The following is a 21,128-nucleotide window of genomic DNA, read 5'->3' on the forward strand; positions in this document are numbered from 1 at the left end:
TAAACAGCAACGGACTAAGGACGCTTCCTTGTGGGACGCCAGAAAACAAAAACGGTTTCATTTCGGAAGTTTCATTTTTCTGCGCAGAAACGAAGAGTGAGCACGATAATTTTATTTCTATTACATTTTGTTACGCAAGAAAAGCGTGTAATTCTCTTCAGTTATGTCGTCTTAGTATGCTTTATTTTGGTATATGTTGCTGCTGTCACACCGGAAGTGTGCATACTTGTTGTATGTATTTTGGCATGTATAACTGCTTCTGCTGTCGCTTGTGCTGTCAGGTGCTAGGGGCCTAGTCAGGCGAGTATTGCAGTCGTCTTTGGCGGCAGCTGCTGCACCTGGGGCGACTGCAATGCCTCAATCGCCTTTTGCCTCAGCACCTTGGCAATTTTATTGTCAGAAGTTCAATAAACAATATGTATTGTTTATACTGAAGGTTTGTTTTCTTTTAGGCAAATAGGACTTTATGAGTAATGAAGCTTGGCCAATAATTCCGTAGTACTCTAGCTTTTTTAGAAGTAACTCATGGTTTACCAAATCAAATGCCTTTGAAAAATATATGAAGATTCCCACTACAAAGGCTCTGTTTTCAAATTGTGTAAGAATATGTTCTTTTTGTTCCAGGAGGGCACGCTCGGTAGACTTCGGGTGAACATCCGAGGTGGCCATGGCCAAAAGCAACCCCACCAAACGTCGTCTTCGCGAGAGTGTCCTTTACGGTGAGTATATGACACCTTGTCAGAGCCTGCGTCCTCAGTGCATCAGGAATGTTACGGGCACACCGACACCGTGCTGTTGCGGTATGGGCTCAGCCGCCTGGTCGGGTAACAAGCTCCGTCTGAAGACTCAACTCGCGTTGCGAGCCAGGAAACTGGCTAGGTATGCATCTAGTGACCGAGTGGGACATGAATGCGAAGCACGTGCTGTATTTTCTCTTTCCGAGTCTATTCATCTAACCCGCAGTGAGTTACTAAAGTTGTCTTCTACGATCGGGATTGACTGTGTTATGTTTTTCGGCTGTAAAATTGGAATGCTGTAGATGGAAGGAGTGACTGGCGACTGCTGAAAACTGTGGCGTCTGCGCATCTTCGAGAAGAAAACCGCACGAAGCATGGAGTGCGCATGCGCGAAAGAAATTGAGTGGGAGGGGCGCGAAGCCCTAATGGGAAAGGGAACTTTGGAGTAGAACACTGCACGGGCCCGATTTTAAGGCCCGAGCCCGGCCCGACCCCGGTTTGTGAAGCCCGAGCCCGACCCGGGCCCGTAACACCAAGCCCGGGCCCGGCCCGGGCCCGGGCATTCATAAGTGAGCCTAGCCCGGGCTCGGCCCGGGCCCGTCGTCTCAAGCCCACGCCCAGCCCGGGCACGGTCTTTTTTTTTTTTTTTTTTTAAGCATAGGGAGGGCCCGCACGTGTGTGACCCGGCCTGGTCTTAGACGTTAAAGAAAATTTGTTTGTTATATTTGGTCGAGTGTCTTCGTAGCGGGAAATCAGACAGAGCCTCTAGTCTGTACAAGCACGCCCTGATTTGTAACGCAAAAAATAAGGGCTTAAAAGTACACGTAGTTAGGCTCACACCGTCTGCAGTTCACGCCACATGGGCGTAATAGTAGCTCGTATACTTACACGAGAGACACCATCACCTTTGATGACCAGACTCTTGGCAAGTTCATGCGGTTGTTTCGGTCACAAGTTGGTATTAATGAAATTTCTTGCTCTCCATTTGAATCCACGAGTATGTGCGTGCGTTGAAATATTTTCCCTAGAGTGGTTGTTAAGCGGTGCCGCTTCTCTAGCACGCGAGTTTGATTTCCAGCCACGGCAGCCGCATTCAGATTGGTTCGAAAACTAAAATACACGTACATAGACATAGGTGCACAGCTCCAGGGTGGCTTAGTTAATTCCTTCCACGCTAGGGCATTCCTTGTAACCGTATCTTTGATATGTTATACACCAAAATATAAAATCTTGATGCAGTAAATGAAATTTCATTAAAGTTACAGTATAGTGACTATCAGCCCTAGCAAAACACGTTTTTAAAACAATGTGTCCAACTTACATCAAGAAGCGCGTAAAAGTATACCCAGAATATTCAATTTTATGCTCTTTTCTACACTTCACGTCGGAACTATTAACGGCCGGGCCTATGAATTCAAGCCCGAGCCCGGCCCGGACCCGCGGCACTGAGCCCGAGCCCAGCCCGGGCCCGCGGCACTGAGCCCAGGCCCGGCCCGGGCCCGCCGATAATCGACTTCGGGCGGCCCGGCCCGGCCCGCGGCCCGGCCCGTGGCCCGTGCAGTGCTCTACTTTGGAGTCTCTCGCGGCGAAACGCGCCAAGGCCAAGTGTTGTGACGTTTCGGCCGAGGCACAAGGGAAAGAACACTTTCGCAGCTGAACGCGACTTGGTAAGAGGAACGGCGCCGCGAGCAATGGCGGGAAGAGAATGAGAGCGCGGCGGTGCTGCCGAATGCAACCGTCGCTGTCGGGCCGCCGTTCCGGCGACAAAGGAAGCACAATGGGACCGCGACGCCTAGCACAAGCGTCAACGTCGGGCCGATCCGGCCGCCCCGGAAGAAGTTCGGGCCGGCGACGACGAGCGTAAGACACGGTGTTCAGACAACGATCACAGTGCGACCAGAAAAAAAAAAAAAAATCCAAAATGTGATGTTGATGTAGTCACACTGTCGTACCGTCGTGTCGCCACTACATCTGTGTTGAAGAAGGGACCAGGAAGAGCCAAGACGCCCACGGCGTACCAGAACTGGAAAGCAGTGTCCTTCCTCTTTCTTTATTCCAGTGCTACTGCGCCGCGCGCACTTCATCATCCTCTACTTCTATGACATCCTCCCCGGGGCTCTTGGCGAGCTCGAGAGGGTACAACTTTTGAACAGGACGGGTCAGGAACTGTCCATTCGGGATTCGGACTTTGCAAGCACGAACTATGCCGTCACGACCGGGATGTGTTTCCGCTATGATTCCTGTCGTCCAAATTCCACGTGGACCCTTTCCTTCGATGAGCACGACGTCTCCGAGTTTAACAGATATGGTCTTTTTTGACTTGACACGATGGAATGATGACAGTTGAAGAACGTAGTCCTTTGCCCATCGCGACCAGAAAAGGTTTAAGAGTTGTTGGCGGTAATACCATTTTTTCGTAATTTCTGCAGGATTCTGTTCACACAGTTCTGCGCACACAGTTGGTAATGATGTTAAACGTCTGCCGATGATAAAGTGAGCAGGTGTGATGACTTCTGGCTCATTGATGGAGCTTTCCACGAAAGTGAGAGGACGAGAGTTTACGACTGCTTCTATTTCGCACATGAGTGTGCCCAACTGCTCTTCGGTTACAGATGCCTTGCCCAACGTGACTCGTACGGCTCGCTTTACAGAACCGACCAGTCGTTCCCAGAATCCGCCCCACCAAGGTGCAGCTTCCACGTTAAACTTCCATGTGATGCCACGTTCAGCAGCGAAGTTGCGCATTTCGTGAGAAGAGCAGAGTCTGTACAGGGAACGCAGCTTTGTTTGCGCGCTTGAATGTGAGGCTGTTGTCCGAATAAACTACACTTGGCACGCCTCTTCGAGCTATAAACCTCTGGAAAGCATACATGAATGCTTCTGTGGTCAGACTTGAAACTATTTCCAAGTGTATAGCCCTTAGAACAGCACATGTGATGAGGAGGATATACACCTTGCGAATTTCTCCTCTAACCAGTAGGGGCCCGGCAAAGTCAATTCCGATTATATCAAACGGGTTGGACTTCCGAAGTCTCTCTTCCGGAACAGGTGCCGTTGGAGCTGAGGCAGACTTTGCTTTGTATTTTTTACATGTGCTACATGAGTGCAGGACGCTTTTCGCTCGCTGGCGAGCTTTTGGTATCCAAAATCTTTCCCGCAATTCTACTAACACGTCTCTGATTCCGCTGTGTAGTAGTCTTCTGTGAACCGAGTCGATGATTAACTCCGTGAAGTGACATCTTGACGGTAGGATGGTAGGATGATAGGGTTCTTCGTGTCTTCGTTTACAGTGAAGTATGATAATCTACTTCGCGCTCGCAGCAGTCCTTTGCCATCGATAAACGGGCGAAGCATCGCGATGTCGGAGTTTTTCGGATCTTGCCCTAATTTAATATCCTTCATTTCTTGATGGTAGTGTTTCGCTTGTTCTGCTTTTATCAAACATTGTTCCGCCGTCCTTATTTCGAATGTAGAGAGTGGTCCTGTAGGTCGCTCGGAACTTCTTACACAAAATCTTCTGGTCCATGCAACCACTCTGAGAAGCTTATGCAGACTGCTAAACCTCTCGACAGGTATAACTTGTGCTAGTTCATCTTCGTTGCAACCTGTCAGCTCCACATGTGTCAGCTCTGTTGACAAATTGCGGCTTGACACTTAATGTCATCTGGCCAATCTTCTTCGGGCAACTTAAGCCAGGTCGGTCCCTCCCACCAAAGTTAGCTGCTAATCAATTCGTCAGCCAAACAACCTCGAGTTAGTGTATCCGCGGGGTTGAAAGATCCTGGGCAATGACGCCACTGAGTTGGACGGGACGTTCCATGTATTTCCGCCACTCTGTTCGTGACGAACGATTCCCACTTCTTGCCGCCACGTATCCATCCCAATGCTATCGAGGAGTCCGTCCAAAACGTGATAACTGTCCTTCTGTCAAAAACCTTGTTTTTCAGGTAGGCACCCATTCTTGCGGTGATGAGCGCTCCCATGAGTTCCAACCTAGGTACGGTAAGTTTTCTGATTGGAGCCACTCTCGTTTTTGCGAACAAGAACGATGTTTCCGTTCCTCCTGCGCTGTTCACGAAACGAAGGTAAGCTACCGCCCCATATGCTTGCGGACTTGCGTCACAAAATATGTGAACTTCCCAACAGTCCGATCTGTTTTCAGCGTCTGAAAGCAAGTAGCGTTTGACTCTTGTCTCTTGCAGCTTCGGAAGAGAATGAATCCAGTCATTCCATTCAGACTTCAGGTTATCCGGAAGAGGCATGTCCCAACGAATTTTCTGTATCCAAAGCTGCTGAAACAGGATTTTTCCTTTGATGACAAATGGACAAATCAATCCTAGTGGGTCAAAGATTCCAGCTATTGCTTGGAGTACGGTCCTCTTTGTCGCTGGTGTCTTGCTGGATGCAAGAAGCGCAGATTTCATGCTAAGGTGAAGTGTGTCATCTTTTCTCCAAGCGATGCCAAAAACTCTTCTGTTTTCAGGAGGCAATACGGGCTCTTGATTGCTTGCTTCCGCTTGTCGTTTTTCGCTGTCGTCAAAATGATCTTGCAGAGAAGCGGAATTTGTCAACCACTTTTTCAGCGTCATGCCGGCTTTAAGCATGATGCGATTGGCTTGCTCATAGATGCGTAGAGCACTGTCTTTTGAATCCGCTCCGGCAAGGAAGTCGTCAACGTAGAACGATGTCTTCAGTAGTTCCGCCGTCTTCTTGTCCTCTTCTGAAGCTTTATTCAGGTGATATTGAATAGTGGCCGAGAGTAGAAATGGGCTTGATGTAGCTCCAAAAGGAACACGTTTCATCCGCCACTCTTGCAAGTGGTCTGCCGGGGTTCCAGTTGGTAGGCTTGCATACCAGAAGAACCGGAAGGCGTCACGGTCTTTCCCCTGGATGCCGATTTGGAGGAATGCCTTCTCCACATCTGCACTGAGTCCAACTGGGTACGTCCTGAACCTCAGTAGTAGCTCCAGTATATCAGGGTTCAAGTTGACTCCCTTGTGCAGGCATTCGTTCAGTGAGAGAAAACCCGGAGCAGATGACGATGCATCAAATACAACTCGTAGTTTTGTAGTTGTGCGATCTTCCTTGAGCACTTCTCTGTGGGGCATATAGTAAATCCGCTTGTCCTTTTCTGGCGTAAAACGTGCCTCAGGAACAATCTCTGCGTGACCGTCTACGAGGTACTGTCGTATGGCTTTGTCATACCTTTCTAGAAGGTCTTTGTTCTTATGCAGGCGTTGCACCAAAGAAGTTAATCTTCTCATGGCCACGCAACGGTTGTCTCCGAGAGCTGTCTTCTCGATAGGCCTCCACGGAAGAGCCACTTCATAACGTCCTTCAATCTTGGTAACTGTCGATTCGAATTCCTCTAACTCTGGGTTTTTGATCTCACCGTTGTCGTTTGTGCTTATTCCCATAGTCTCCAAGTCCCAAAACTGTCGGGCAATGTCGTCATGGCGACAATCTTGCTCCGGCCAGCTGATGTTACTGTGCAAGACCCATACCATGCAGTTAGACGGCGCGGATTGGTTTGCGGTGTCTGTGGCACCTTGAAACGTCCAGCCGAAAATTGTGTTCACGGCCACAAGGCTAGAGTTAGTATGGCGCGTAACTTCAGCTGTCAAAAGCAGCCACATTTGATCTGCTCCGATTAGAAGTCCAATACTGTCGTCTCCAGTGCTCCAACCAAATTTGTCTGAATCACCGATATTTTTTCCGGTTTCTTCGAACTTCTTCACGAAAGGAACATCAGCCAAGTATGATTGAATATCCTGGCATATTTCGGGAATTTCAACCACGTCCAGAGTGCATTCTGAATGATCAAACTGGCTTTGTAGTTTTAGCCGGACAATACGATATCGGCGAGTTTTCTTTCGGCGAGTGTTTCCAAACGTGTTGATGGCGAGAGAGACTTCCCCTACAACAGGAAGCTTCAGTTTTCTGGAGATGTCCTCACGTAAAAAACTCCTTTGGCTGCCACCGTCGATGACCACGCGAAGGAAGCATCGTCGCTCCTGGGAGACAGCCCATGCCCGAAAAGTCTGAAGCAGTACGGTCTTGCTATGCTTGACGTTTTTGCCCGAGTCCGTAGCCGCATAGTACGCTTTATCCGAGTCAGGTTTAGGTGGTTGACTCCCGGTTGTCGACTGCAAGCATAGCGATGAAGCATGCCTCCGTTGACATTTGGAGCATGAAATCCGTCGTTGGCAGTCCTGTGAGCGGTGACCCTTAGCCGTGCATCTGAAGCAGCGGGCTTCTCTTGTAAGAATCTCTCTTTTCTCTTGGTCCGGCATCTTTGACCTACACTGCTCAGTTTCATGAGTGGTACTGCGGCAAAAACAGCAGTAGGTTCGTTTTGTCGGCGAATTTTCAGCGTTTTGAAATACCGCCACTGTTGGAGGATGTGGTCGGCGAAATCCACCTCTATTTTGTTCCACGTTTCCGTCAAATCTCTTTTCTTTTACATCAAACATCGTCTGGCATTTCTCTCTACTTTCCACTTCCACTTGAATGAAAGATATCAGGTCTTGTAACCTTTTGTCAGCTGCCGTCGCGTATTCGTCTTGTGTTGTGTCGGAAGGGAGCTCGGTGTTCGCTCGACGCCGATGGTACTCGATCACGATGTCCGGTGGAAGTCTCCGGAGCAAAACATCGGTAAGCATCGATGCGTACGATGTAGTAGGCACCTTCAAGGCTTTTAATCCCCGGACATGACTTTGCAGGGTGTCGTAAAGTCTTCGCAGTCCGGCAACATCAGAAGACGACTTTAGAGCTGGCAGGCATCGCAGGCGGTAGAGATGTTCTTGCTCGATGCGGAAAGGTTCACCGAACCTTGAGCGAAGCATGTCTATGGCATCTTTGTAGCATGCCTCTGTCGTCTGAAGGTTAGCAATGGCTGAAGCAGCCTCCCCCGATAAATACTTTCTTAAATAATGAAACTTGTCCGTTGTTGTTAATGAAGGATTTTTGTCAATAGTCGCTTCGAACTGTTCCCAAAAAGGAAGCCATTTACTTATTTCTCCTCGAAAGGTCGTAATGTCAAGTTTCGGTAATCGTGGTCCACCTGACCGAACGGCAGACTGAAGGTCATCTCGAGAAGCTGAATCCTCGACGCCAACATTGTGCGTAATCGCTGCGGGACGTTGATTCTTGAGAGCCTCTATCACAGTCCTTAAACTTGACAATGCGCCGATGGCTTCGTCTTCGTACTGCACGATAGTCTGAAGCTCGGTCTCAAGTATCTCGACGGGAATTAACGGGTCAAGCTCGGCGTTAATTGCTCGCAGTTCAGCGTCGCAGGCTGTCAAACGTTCAAGCAAGTTCTGAAGGCTCACCAAGTCAGGAGTTGAAGATTGTAGCGCTGCGTTCACTTCGTTGATCAGTTTCGTTTGCTGGGCCCGCCGGGTCGTTCGTTTGGGCTTCAATCGGTCCATGGTCGTTCCCTCTTCTCCCGGCGGTGTGTTGAAGAAGGGACCAGGAAGAGCCAAGACGCCCACGGCGTACCAGAACTGGAAAGCAGCGTCCTTCCTCTTTCTTTATTCCAGTGCTACTGCACCGCGCGCACTTCATCATCCTCAACTTCTATGACATCCTCCCCGGGGCTCTTGGCGAGCTCGAGAGGGTACAACTTTTGAACAGGACGGGTCAGGAACTGTCCATTCGGGATTCGGACTTTGCAAGCACGAACTATGCCGTCGCGACCGGGATGTGTTTCCGCTATGATTCCTGTCGTCCAAATTCCACGTGGACCCTTTCCTTCGATGAGAACGACGTCTCCGAGTTTAACAGATGCGGTCTTTTTTGACTTGACACGATGGAATGATGACAGTTGAAGAACGTAGTCCTTTGTCCATCGCGACCAGAAAAGGTTTAAGAGTTGTTGGCGGTAATACCATTTTTTCGTAATTTCTGCAGGATTCTGTTCACACAGTTCTGCGCACACAGTTGGTAATGATGTTAAACGTCTGCCGATGATAAAGTGAGCAGGTGTGATGACTTCTGGCTCGTTGATGGAGCTTTCCACAAGAGTGAGAGGACGAGAGTTTACGACTGCTTCTATTTCGCACATGAGTGTGCCCAACTGCTCTCCGGTTACAGATGCCTTGCCCAACGTGACTCGTACGGCTCGCTTTTCAGAACCGACCAGTCGTTCCCAGAATCCGCCCCACCAAGGTGCAGCTTCCACGTTAAACTTCCATGTGATGCCACGTTCAGCAGCGAAGTTGCGCATTTCGTGAGAAGAGCAGAGTCTGTACAGGGAACGCAGCTCTTTGTTTGCGCGCTTGAATGTGAGGCTGTTGTCCGAATAAACTACACTTGGCACGCCTCTTTTCCTTCGGCACCAAGATGTGTTGAAGAAGGGACCAGGAAGAGCCAAGACGCCCACGGCGTACCAGAACTGGAAAGCAGTGTCCTTCCTCTTTCTTTATTCCAGTGCTACTGCGCCGCGCGCACTTCATCATCCTCTACTTCTATGACAACATCTTCGCTAATCAACCACCTTCACAGAGTGGATTATGGATGAGGAATTTTAAATGCAGAGCATTTCAGTAACTCACGATGTCACCCGCGTTGGCGTCCGTAGTCCGCATCGCTCCCCCTACACTATATAAAAAAATAATACTTACCGGCGCCTCGTTTCGATCCCACGGCTCTGCGGGCAGAACGCAAGGTACATGATGCTCAACCCACTGGGCCACAAAGCCGACACAGAACGGAAGGTTACGAACGCGCCTTATATCCTTGACTCATTCAACCGTCGGCCGCAGGTGCGCCCTCTCCCCCGCATCCTCCTCGCCTTCTCTCCGCTCGCAACACCCTCTCTCGCCGCGTTCGGTTCGGGCGCACAAAAGGTGGGGATGTGCGCAACACCCTCTCTCGCCGCGTTGGGTTCGCGCTGGCATTGGATTGGATTCGATTGGCTTGGCTTGGCTTGGATTGGTTTGGATTTGGATTGGATTGGATTAAAGTGGATTGTGTTGGATTGTGTTGCGTCATAGCCGCGCCACGTTGCGTCATAGCCGCTCCACGTTGCGTCATAGCCGCGGCAGGGGGTTCACGGCACGTTTAACGTTTCACCATCGACTTTATCGACAATGTCTACGCTGGAAGACAACAATTACAACAACAACCAATACGTAATCCATACGACTTGCAGGCGCGCCCCCCGCGGAAATGCTCTGCATTTGATCGTGCCCCTCGCGAGGGGGATGTTTCTTTTTTCTTTACTTTGACACGGCTCCCGTCCCGATATGGCTCTGTCACTTTAAATGAGGGGGCCATAAATAATTTCCTGTATTGGACTGATTGGGTTGCGGGAGTGGAAGGGCAAAAAGCAATCGCAATGGAGGTCAACGTGGAAGCGGTGGCGACTTTTCTAGAGCGAATGCGAAACCTGTAAATGGTGTTCTGTGAGTCTGCCCTGCCGTCTCTAGTGTTGTTAGTGTATCGTTAGTGCTCAATGCTGTAGATTCACTTGAAAACATTCAAGTAGGCATTTGGAATGTACATGTGAGCAAGCTCCGCGTGACATACCTGGGAGTTATCCACAGCATACTAATTACGCTGGTATGACGGTACGCAAAGCCGACAACAAGATAGTACTCCACAGACTGTGCAACAAAATGGAAAAAGACGACATCAACGTTATTGCTGCTTCATCTCGCGTCGCGCAAGAACAAACCGTTAAAACATGTTAACATGCAAGTACTACAATAAGTAGTGGGATCCCGCTACTTATTATGAAAAAAGGGGCAGTGTGACGCTGGCAATTTTTAAAGCAAAAGCTGTTTTAGTGGCACCGATCGCATTCTATTTCAGGATATGCCGCATTTTTTTACAGACGGAAGTCTTTCTTGAGCTACTTAAACGCAGAAATTTTCGTCTGTCTACATGTCTGTCTGTCGGTCTGTGACTCGATTCAGCCGCCCGGTCAAAGTGAAACGGAAGGTGCGCAATAGTCCGGTCTCAGTGTTCATACTTGTCAACATTGTTGAACAAGAACAAGACATTAGGCAAATATAAGGCAGCAAATCATTACATCAGTGATATTTGCAGTGTTCCTTTATTACAAATTTCAGGAATGCTCGCTTTTTGCGATAGCAACTGCAATAGTAGATCAACTGCAGAAAACCGCCGCCTGCTGTTGCCTGCAGTGCTACCTCCTGGCGGCATTTAAGAAATAAAACGGCAATAGCAACGAAAGAATCCACTAGGTGGTATCCACGTTCCGCTTGGAACGCTCGTGGATTAGGGCAACGTGGTTCTATAGACGTTGAAGTAGGGTGCCTCGATTCACACGTGTCTCCGCCGTACGGCAGCTCAGGCATTGAGACACCCGATCTGCAGCCACGGAACGCGGTAAATTTAAATTGACTTGAGCAAACCTCTAGCGTGTTATCTTGGGAGGAACCACACGGAAGAGGAACAGCATGAAAGGTGAGCGGGAAAGAGAAGGGCGGCCTTTACTTGGCAGTGGAGCCAGTCAACTATAGTCTTCCGGCGACATTTGCTACGAAAGGAGAAGATACGCGGCCATTTTTTTTTCGAACATCCGTTCAGTGGAGTTGGAGGAGACCCCAACAACAAGCAATGTTCGGACTGCGCTCGAATTTAGCACACCACGCACACACACAGACAGACAGGCAGACACAGAGGCAGGCAAACAAACGAGCCATCGCCGGTGTCGCTTCTCGCTCGCGTACCTCGCGGCCGGTCAGGTATTCTGGCAATCCGAGCGTTTCGGGGCAGTATCCCAGCTTGGAGATGCACTGCTTGGCATTGCCGGACAGCGTGAGCGAGCCCAGGTACGTGCTTCCCGAGGAGGGCTCCGAGAAACCGGTCAGCAGCTGCATCAGCTCGGTCTTGCCCGCCCCCGCCACGCCGATGATTCCCAGGCACTGCGCAGAAGCCGCATACCTTTTTAAAGTGAAAGCTTGCTGAGTGGGAGCGATAACTTCCTGTCAAAAACTAATGCATTTCCCCATAGGCAGGCTGGGCGACCGAAAAGCTGTAAGATCTGTGCACACCCGGCGCGTGCGTGAAACCGCGCTTCCATTGTGTCTAAACGGTTATTTGAAAACCTCAGAAAGTGAATGGTTGTAGATGCGACAATACACGCATCGATCATTAAGGAAAAGTACAATGGTAGACCATAAAGTTTCATACTAATATATACTAGAGGGAAATCTGGCGCCACTGTCTAGGGGAGCCGCGCTACAGCGAGCGTGCAGTCATGTACCCGACAGGTACGTTCCACTTGTCCTTGGCATGGCTCACGAACAGGCTGATACGTTGGCTATGGCTGCAAAAAAGCAACAATATTACCGTGTTATTATGAAATTGAACCTCCAAAATTTCAGTAGTTTTTTAGAAACTTAATGTACGATGAACCAAAAAATGTTATTTTTGTTATTTTGGCTTCGAGACAAAAAAGAAGCCTTATGGCTAGCTAAGCCAAGCAGGCGAGGAACGTCGCTAGCAGCAATGGCGCCGCCCACGGCGGCCCACGACTGCAGCGACAGATTTCCCTCTAGTATATATTAGTATGAAACTATGTAGTAGACCCTAATAGAACGTATCGATATACATTTAGATCGATCGGGGATGCGTTTACTTAGTTCGCGAAAAATGGTCGCGGGGGTTTGTTCTTCATCTGCGATTGCGGCCTTTGAAGGTTTGACGACCTAATAAATGCATTTTCCTTGTATTGAACGAAGCTTTCGCGGTTCTCTTAACTGGAAGGGATGGTAATTTTTTTTTCCGAAAGGTTGTACAAGTTCACAAGAATGGACAGGAGAGACACCAGTAGTCTATTTTTGTGAACTTTCTTCACAAGAACAGACAACTTCCTTCTTCTTGTTCTCCCTTAGCGCCTCAACCTTTTTTTGAGATTCATTCTCTCCCAGCAATGCATCCTGGTAAACACATTGCTCGGGCTCATCCCGGAGAATTTATTGTCAACTCGTTCCCGCCGCTGGATGGGAGAATTGGATAATTAGGGAATTGGAGAGAATAGGATAAAATGTCCTAGCACATTAAAGGTGTCGGTTTTCATACACTCTGCAGGCGTTTCCTATTGCACAACCTGTGAGTTTCGCCGTTAAAGCGCGTGTATGGAGTCTATTACAATGTATGGAGTCTGATTAGACACGTGCCGCAGCGGAGTTAATTCCGGCGTTGTTTCAAACTAACCATGTGATTACACTGTGCTGCTGCATGCGGCCTGCACTCACTACGGCAAGACCTTCGGGTGGTCTGGGTGCAGCCGCCGCAGGAGACGTGTTTTGAGGGACTCTTCCGCTTTGGAGTGCGAACCACCACCAGCACCAGCGCTATTTTAGCCTTCACTGATTACACGGAGTGCAGGCTCGGTAGGGGCACATTTGACGTATGCAGTGGCTGCCGTGAACTGAGTTCGCCATCGTTTCCATCGCCGGCAATCTCAGTAACAAGCTACGCTGTTACATGTCCCGACTGCTAGGCGCTCCCCAGTACCGTGCGAAAGTGCGCGCCTAATAAGTACGAGTAAAGTAAGGAACAGGTTATAATACACTTACACAAGACAAAATGCCTGTCCTATATCCCACATATTCATCGTCCCGTTGCTGTTGCCTTAGCAGTGATGCGGTTTCACTTCGCCCACCTGGACTTCCTACCGGCCCCCCTGGGCACTACCCTAGGTCGGTCCAGAACCGGCAAGTCGAATAAATGCGCCCGAGAGAGTGACGTTGGCATACCTGGTTGCGTTTGAGCGCGAAGCTGACGTTGCGGACTCCCCGGCACTGCCCGTAGGACTTGCAGAGCTTTCGCACCACGAGCGCGTACTCGTCTGGAATGGGCGCCTCGCAGAGCTTCTCCACCCGCTCGGCCTCGCGACTCACGTCCGAATCGAGCGGGGACGTGGACAACCGCGGACCCGCCTGGCATTCCGGCGTAGCGCTCTTTTTCTTGCGCAGCTGAGAGCAATCAGCATCAAGACCACCATCGGTCTGTTGGTGCCTGCTGCAATCGTTTCTATCCGCTGTCACCTGGTCTCGTGGTGTCCTCACTCAACCCTACCATTAGATTTTAAAACGGGCCTTGATGACAAACAACTAATTTGTTTTGGTAACTCACTGAGCTCTATTTCAGACAGGAAATCAAGGCGTTTCTTTAATCGAAACAACTTAAGGTATCATAAAAACTGGGATTAGCGCTTTAAAGAACAGGACACGTAAGAGAAAATGGGCAGGACTGGCGCTACTTCAAGAAGGTGGCAACGAAACACGGCATCCCTGTAGTCTTTTCCGCTCCCAGGAAGCTCTCTGCCCACTGCCCTCGCATTACGGCCGCGCAGAAGCGAGCTTGCAACAAGAAGCACGCTAGGCCTTTTGTGAAATGCTGCACCGGCGTGGTGTACAAGATTCCGCTGTCGTGCGGGAAGGCCTATATCGGCCAGACGGGCCGGTGTATTAATGATTGAGCACGGGAACATGAATTGGCAATTAAGAATGGGGGGACAGCGCACTTGCCTGCGCATTGCGCTAACTGTAAGGATTGTGTCGCACGGCTAAGTGAGATTAGGATTTTGGGCAGAAGCCACGATGCAAACGCGCGTGAAATATTGGAGGCGTTTTACATCAAGAAATTTGGTACTGATTGTGTCAGTGACACTTCCGTTGCCCTTTTTTCCTCTGAGTTGGATTTTTTATCTTGTATGACTTAGTGTTTATGGCTGCGGTTATCTATGTATTTGTTGCGATGATTGGTTGGGAGTTGTCCTTCAAATAGTTCTCGCTGCGCATGATCGAGTCTGTCATTGTATAAATGCGAAGATGTAGCTTGTCAATAAATCAGTTGAAGTAGCGCAAGTCCTGTCCATTTTCTCTTACGTGTGTCCTGTTCTTTAAAGCGCTAGTCCCAGTTTTTATGATCATGAACCAACTAGCCCAGCAACAAGTTTTACTAAACTTAAGGTATATCGAAAACTTTAGAACTGCACTCTTTCAGAAGTTTCACGTTAGGACGTGAACGTTTTAATTTAAAGCAATACCCTCCTAATAAAAAACACAAGAAATGTGAAAAACACGAGTTTCACGCTTTCAAAAGTTGGATGCTTCAATCTACAGCGACATGTTCGTAGTGGGTTAGGTTATTCCCCTCCGTGATGGCACGTCGATAACGGTACCTTACAACGAACTTTAAGACCATAACAGTAGCTTTTGAAGTCCCGAACCCTTACTACTCGCGAAAAATTTCTATGGCTAGCATAAGCCTATGATGCAGAGCCCACGACGCACCGGGGCGAAGAGCCTTTTGCGCATGCGCACATATGCGGGCGCGTCCATGACACTGAGGTAGGCGAGCAGCAAGACGGACTCCGCGAGCATAAAGTAAATCTCGATCATCACGGTGCCAGACAGCTCGAACGGTTGCACCATCGACGATAGACGCCCCTCGCTCCCTGTGTCGGTGCTGTTGGCGTTCGTCGCTGCAGGGAGAGCTGCGTGGTTGGCGGACGCCGAGGAATGCGTTAGCCCCCGCACAAATGGACGTGCACGATGATGAAAAAGCGTCTTGAAGGGCGAAACTGGCCTAGTACGAGTCCACCTGCTTCGCTGAAAATGCGGAGTCAGATTCTAAAAAATGAAGGAAGCGCACACTAACGCGTAATGCACGCGTAAAACCAACGTACTCCCGCAACGACGTAAACCGGCGTAAGCGCGTAAGGAACCGGCGTACTCCGGCGTACGCCGAATGCATTGGTACGCGCTTGTTACGCCCAAGTCAGGCCGCGCCAGATATCGACGCAAACTTTCGGACGTACGGTGTTGACGTACACCTCTGGCGGTGATGTTATTGGCGGTAAGGTCGCATAACAAGACAGTGAATTGACAAATAAGCTAACTTCACTATTCATTATGCGATAAAACGAAGTAATTTGTAAAATACGGTGCCCAAACAAACGGACAAAACACGCGAAGCGACGAGCAACTATGGGAGCAAGGTAGTTTTACGCCAAATGTAGCGGAAGGGTTTTGTGCCTGCCAAGTATGCATATACTAATCCTTAACGTTTTTTAATGTCCCAAGAACTGTTTTAGTTGTTTCTGTATTAAATATACGTATATTTGTGAGAATAGGCATTATTTGCTTTATTTGAGTTAAAATGTAGTTGAACTGGTCGCCACAAAGCTGAGTCCGAAGTAGTCGAGCCACACTGCGCGGCGCATTGGTTTACGCGCGCGTTGCGGCGATATGTGGTTACTCGCCCTCTCCGACGTCGTCGGCCGGCGTAAAGGCAGCGGCGCATGGAGTATTCTTTCCTCCATGCAGCGGCGTATGCCACCGCAGGCGTACGTCGTTGCGCGAGTACGTCGGTTTTACGCGTGCATGTGGTTGGGCCTTAAGACCAGCAGGTAGCGGAGTTGTACGCAATCTTCATGACCATCACAGCGCTTTAAGTACGCGATTGTATCCGATTTGCTTCTTCGCTGCCGCAATGACCTTTGCTCCACCCTCGCGGCTTTAAGTGTGAACTTCCTTCTTTTTTTTGGTAGTGATGATCATCCGAAATCACACCTTGGAGGGGCATGTAGTATGACGTGTCTTTCTGGTTCCGAGCAAGTGTTGCCCCGACTACGGCGAACGCTGGATTCTTTTTGTGCAATCTTGGCCAATCTCTTTAAGTGGGTGTGCTGGTCTGGACAAACGTGCGGCGGGGAAGCTTGGTGGTTGCCGTGAAGAACGCAAACACGAGGGCTGGGCATTTTTGCTATTTTGTCGCGCATAAAAATACCTTGCCTGTCAATTTATTGGCTACAAAGAGATATGGGACTGTATTTATTGAAAGTGAGTAAGTACTGAAGCATCGAAAGGAAAGCTTGACATCCACCAGAATGCAGCCATACGGCTACACAGAAAAGCTTACTCCACCTTGGGGATTTACACTAAAAAAATTGCCACCATCTTCCGCGAGAGGGATGATGCAAGTCATCTCACGGGGTTCAATTCGCGTTTCCGTTATGTTGGTTACCCAAATGTGGTTGAAGTGTAGCGAACCTTAAATGATGCTCAATCACACGTAGATTTCCAATTACGTAAAGACCGCCTGTATTTGGGCGATTTAGGTGGGTACCGCTGTGCCTTGAGTATGATTGCTTTCTGATCTGTAAAGTGCACAGCCAGGGGTTGTTGTAGTAAGGGTTCAATCTTGCGAATAGTGAAGACTAGGTCTATGCACGTCCCCCGTATGGTAGTGGACTCTTTGCAGGACACACAGTGAAGTCCGTATCGCGATGACACTGGCTGGAGCTGGTTACGGTTGCGCCAGCCACGTGGTAGCAGGCATGTTCAACTCATTTGCAGGTATTTCAAGTCATCGGAGCAGCAGTCGGAGCAGTAGCAGCAAGAGCGACTGACGGAGCGACTGAGGAGCGCGCTGCTGATACCGCGGTTATATAGCCGCTCTGCGAGAGAGAGTGATGAGAGAGAGACACGCATGCGCACTAACGCACAGCTGGCATGGCGAGGAGAACGTGCTAACGCAGCTGGCGGGCGAGGAGAAAGGAGGAGGGTTGCGGACGGACTGAGAGAGAGACACGCATGCGCACTAACGCAGAGTTGGCATGGCGAGGACAACTTGCTAATGCAGCTGGCGGGCGAGGGGAAAGGAGGAGGGTTGCAGACGGACGCCGGATGGATGGAGGGACAGGCCGAGTGTAAGAGATGCCTTGCATCTAATATGGTCGATTACCTGAAGCATGAAGTGTAAGAACTGAAGTAGAATCGACAGTTGGGCTACTTGGACATTGTACATAGTTAAAGCGCTTAAACATAGGGACGAAAATTTGGGAGATAGCATTAGCACCGCCATGTGTCTCCTAATCTCTCGTCTTCGTCTTTAAGCGCTTTTTAACCGTGTACGAGAACTTCGACAATTCAATAATCAACAAACTTCTTAAGCGAAGACATGGCACTGCAGGATTCTCGTTCTTGGCGTTTATTGCGGAGAGTATCGGTAAGTAGAGGGCGTTTTTGTTTCTTTATTCGCAAGCGGCACAGCATCGAGAGACGGTTCGCCGGTGCATGAACCGGGTCTGTTTTAAAACGAAACTGCTGGATTGAAGGTTGAGGAGTGTTTGGGGTTTGTTGCAACAGTTTAATATAGGGGCTTCGCTAGGCCGTTCAGGAGTCATTCTTAAAGGAAGATCGAATCCACACCAACAATCCGAGTATTGAGGTCAATCCTGTTCAAAAAAATGGTCGCAGCTTGCAATAGGGGCGCAAGGCTGGAGAAATAGCTCAGCTGGCGGCCCCCCTTCACTTCGTCAGTTACCGGGATGTTCTCCATGAAAGTCCTCCGTGACTGGAAGGCCCGAATTGTTTTGCCCGCAGCCCTTACCATCTCTCCCAAAGTGGACCGCTTTAGCACATGCTAGAACCTGCGGCCAAGTCCAAAGCCAACGCCCGCACTACGAACCATATACAATGCTGTGCGCCTGAAATGCGATGATAGCTCGATCGGATACACGCCGGTTCGATTCCGACCGGAATAAGTGTTTTTCTGTTCTCTCCAATTGGCTGCACATGTTATTTTGTCCCGCTACTGCTAACCCCGTACCCCTCGGCCCTTTGGGATGGCCCACCTATGGTAAGGGTGCCGGTTTCAAGGCATAAAGACCCCGAGTTCGATTCCAGCGTCCTTCCTAACCACATTTTTTTCTTGGGGCTTTGAGATTTTTTGGTGCGACGGAAGGACATAGCTTCGCCTATACAGCTCTGCTGTTATAAAAGGCACGGAGTGGCCTCTTCAACAGAACCTGAAAAAGCCAGCAAAATATGTTACATTGAAGAGGAGCTAGGAGCGCATTTTCCTGATAAGGTCTTTTAAAGTCCGCGTAAACTTCCGGTGTGGCTGTTTCATTAAAGAAATACTTACGTTTAAGTGATTTGTATTTGGCAAGTTTCCACTGTAATTTTCAAAGCTGAGGAAAAATAGACCCTGTAGCGCGAAAATGGGTATACATCTTCAATTCGGTATACACTTCCGAAGTTGCATGCAGGGAAAGCGTCTCTTAACACCTGGAAGACTAATCCTGTTGGTCCGCTGCTCCTTCCACGCGCCGCAAGGGTTTTTATAAGCGATAGTCTTTCTTGAGTTACCTAAACGCATAATGTTTGATCTGTCTGTCTGCGTGTTTGGTCATCCTGCCTGCCTGGCCAATCTGCCTGGTCAGTCTGTCTTGTCTGGTCAAACCAGTCAGTCAGGTTACGACAGGTCTGTCAGGTCTGCCTGTCAGGTCTCTGGCTTATCACGACCGTGAGATGCAACCGCCCGGCCAAAAGACAGATTATCAGGTGCACGCTAGTGTTGTACTAGCAAATAATCAGCTTTGCAAAACTTTCGTACTGGACACATGTCAGAAGTCAGCATAGGAGGACACGAACCACAGTGCACAACTTGTAGATTACGAAACAGACGTTCTAAATCCAGTTATTGGGCTCAGCTTGAGCAGTAAAAACTCGAGACCGGTGCCCCGACCTACCGTTGCAGCAATACTGCAGGGAGACCGTGTGCGAGACGTCTACGATGTGGCAGGCGTGGTCCAGGAGCTCCCCTCCGGCCTCGCAGATGACGTTCTCCTGGCGGAGGTGCAGGAGCTTGGCGATGCCGCGCGTCAGCGTAAAGGTGGGCACGCTGTGGAACAGGACGTCCACCGCCTTGGGCACCACCCACAGCAGCCACGCCTCGGACACCGTCTCCGTGAAGTGCACGATCACCGCCTTCAGGGCGCCCACCAGACCTGCACGCAGAAGGGCCCGTCGAGGCGGCATAAGCGGGGCCGATTACTATGTATACAGTCTTCGCTGAAATGTTGCAAGCCACGGTGACCGTGTCCGGAGCAGGCGTGCGGCCCTTAGGGGCGCTGCGGTTGCCTCTGTCGGCTGTCTGCGCAGCAAAACAGAGTGATGGGAACTTTCAGTCTTGCCTTCGTAGTGTGGAAACAAGTGCGGCGCAAAGTGACTGCGCTTGGAAATCGACCGAGCACTGCACTTTTATTGTGCCATCCACACCACGAGCGAAACTTCCCGTCGCTCTGTTTAACTGCGCAGACAGCCGACAGCGGCAACCGCAGCGCCCCTACTTGGCCGCAAGCCTGCTCCGGACACGGTCACCATGGCCTACAACATTTTAGCAAAGACTGTACATATGTATATTCAGCCTTTTTGCGTCGCGACTGCGAAATCAAGAATTATTGGCAGGTTCCGGCCAAATACTACACCATGCACGCATGGTTGCCAGCTCCTGCTCTGATGAAGGCTTGCCATTTATCCCACGGAACCTTCCTATAGTATCGCACCACGTATCTAGCTCAGCCTCACTGGTATGCGATTACGTTCTTTTTATCCCTCCCACAAACAATGAGTACAACACCAGCTGACACAAGCCATTGCCACTGAAACGATTGGCACGACAAGCGACCAGGATTCTGTCGGGACCGCATACTACACCAGGGTGACCAGATCGGGTCCTGGGGAAGGAAAAGCAGATCTAATTTGAGTGTCTCAACTTATTACGGAAGTGCCGACAAGCTGTGGGTGTAAGAAATGATTGTCACTGCTAGACATGGGTTTTAGGGCCGATGCACTTCCCGACTGAAATTGCAGGAAGCACCAAGTACTGGAGTCATCAAGAACGGTGTGTTTGCGTACCGATCAAAAATATGAAGATGACCATGAAGGAGAGTCCAAAGGAGCTGTCCTTGAACAAGGTGGACGCTACGTAGCTGAAAGGAACCGTGGCCAGTCCGTGCGCTATGAAGAGCATCGCCAGCATACCTGCGGACATTGGAACGTGTAGAGAATGAAAAAGGACCGGCGACACTCTCTACAGTAGCGAACTTATTTTCAAATGCGGTAGCATGCATGGGCGGTATGAAAGGAGGAATTTGGTTGTCCCGTCCAATCAGCACCTTCGCAAGGTCAACTGGCTGCGCCATCTTGCGGACGAAACCGTAATATCGAACTGCTCCTGTTACGCTAACTGGTCCTAACTGGTTTAAGGGGTCCTTCCGGCCGGTGTCGCTGGGAACAGATTTTGTTTTGTTTCCCCTTCGGTTAAACAGAAACGACAGCATACATCTGTGCGTAATCTTGTTGGCGTGCGAACAGTGACGTGCGCCCTAAATTTAGGCTGTCCTATAGGGATAGCCGGAGCTATTCGGCACGATCACTGACGAGGAAACGCACGTGCTCCGCCGTCCTCCGTTTCGAGTTCTTGTCGGGCGGGGAGCTCTCGAATGTGGTTCGGGACTGTGAAAAAAGCAGCGCAATTGCCGGAGCAGACGGACACGATGCTGCACAAAGTGCTGAATAGTGCAGCGGCGTAGAGTACTTAACGGTGGGATTA

General features: G+C 49.8%; 1 protein-coding gene across 1 annotated transcript in view; it reads right to left on the reverse strand.

Moving 5' to 3' along the window:
- The window catches only part of LOC144161892 (ATP-binding cassette sub-family A member 2-like), a 42,083-nt gene that overhangs the window by 13,221 nt on the left and 7,734 nt on the right, over positions 1-21,128 (reverse strand). Inside the window, exons 4-6 of the mRNA XM_077692454.1 lie at positions 20,432-20,557; positions 19,264-19,521; positions 11,441-11,635 (exon numbers count right to left, since the gene is read on the reverse strand). Of these exons, the coding sequence (XP_077548580.1) occupies positions 11,441-11,635; positions 19,264-19,521; positions 20,432-20,557 (579 nt within the window). The remainder of the gene's footprint in view (positions 1-11,440; positions 11,636-19,263; positions 19,522-20,431; positions 20,558-21,128) is intronic.

Source organism: Haemaphysalis longicornis, unplaced genomic scaffold (genome assembly GCF_048455015.1).
Source record: "Haemaphysalis longicornis isolate Haplotype H1 unplaced genomic scaffold, Haemaphysalis longicornis Haplotype H1 scaffold_12, whole genome shotgun sequence".
In the NCBI taxonomy this organism is placed as follows: Eukaryota; Metazoa; Arthropoda; class Arachnida; order Ixodida; family Ixodidae; genus Haemaphysalis; species Haemaphysalis longicornis.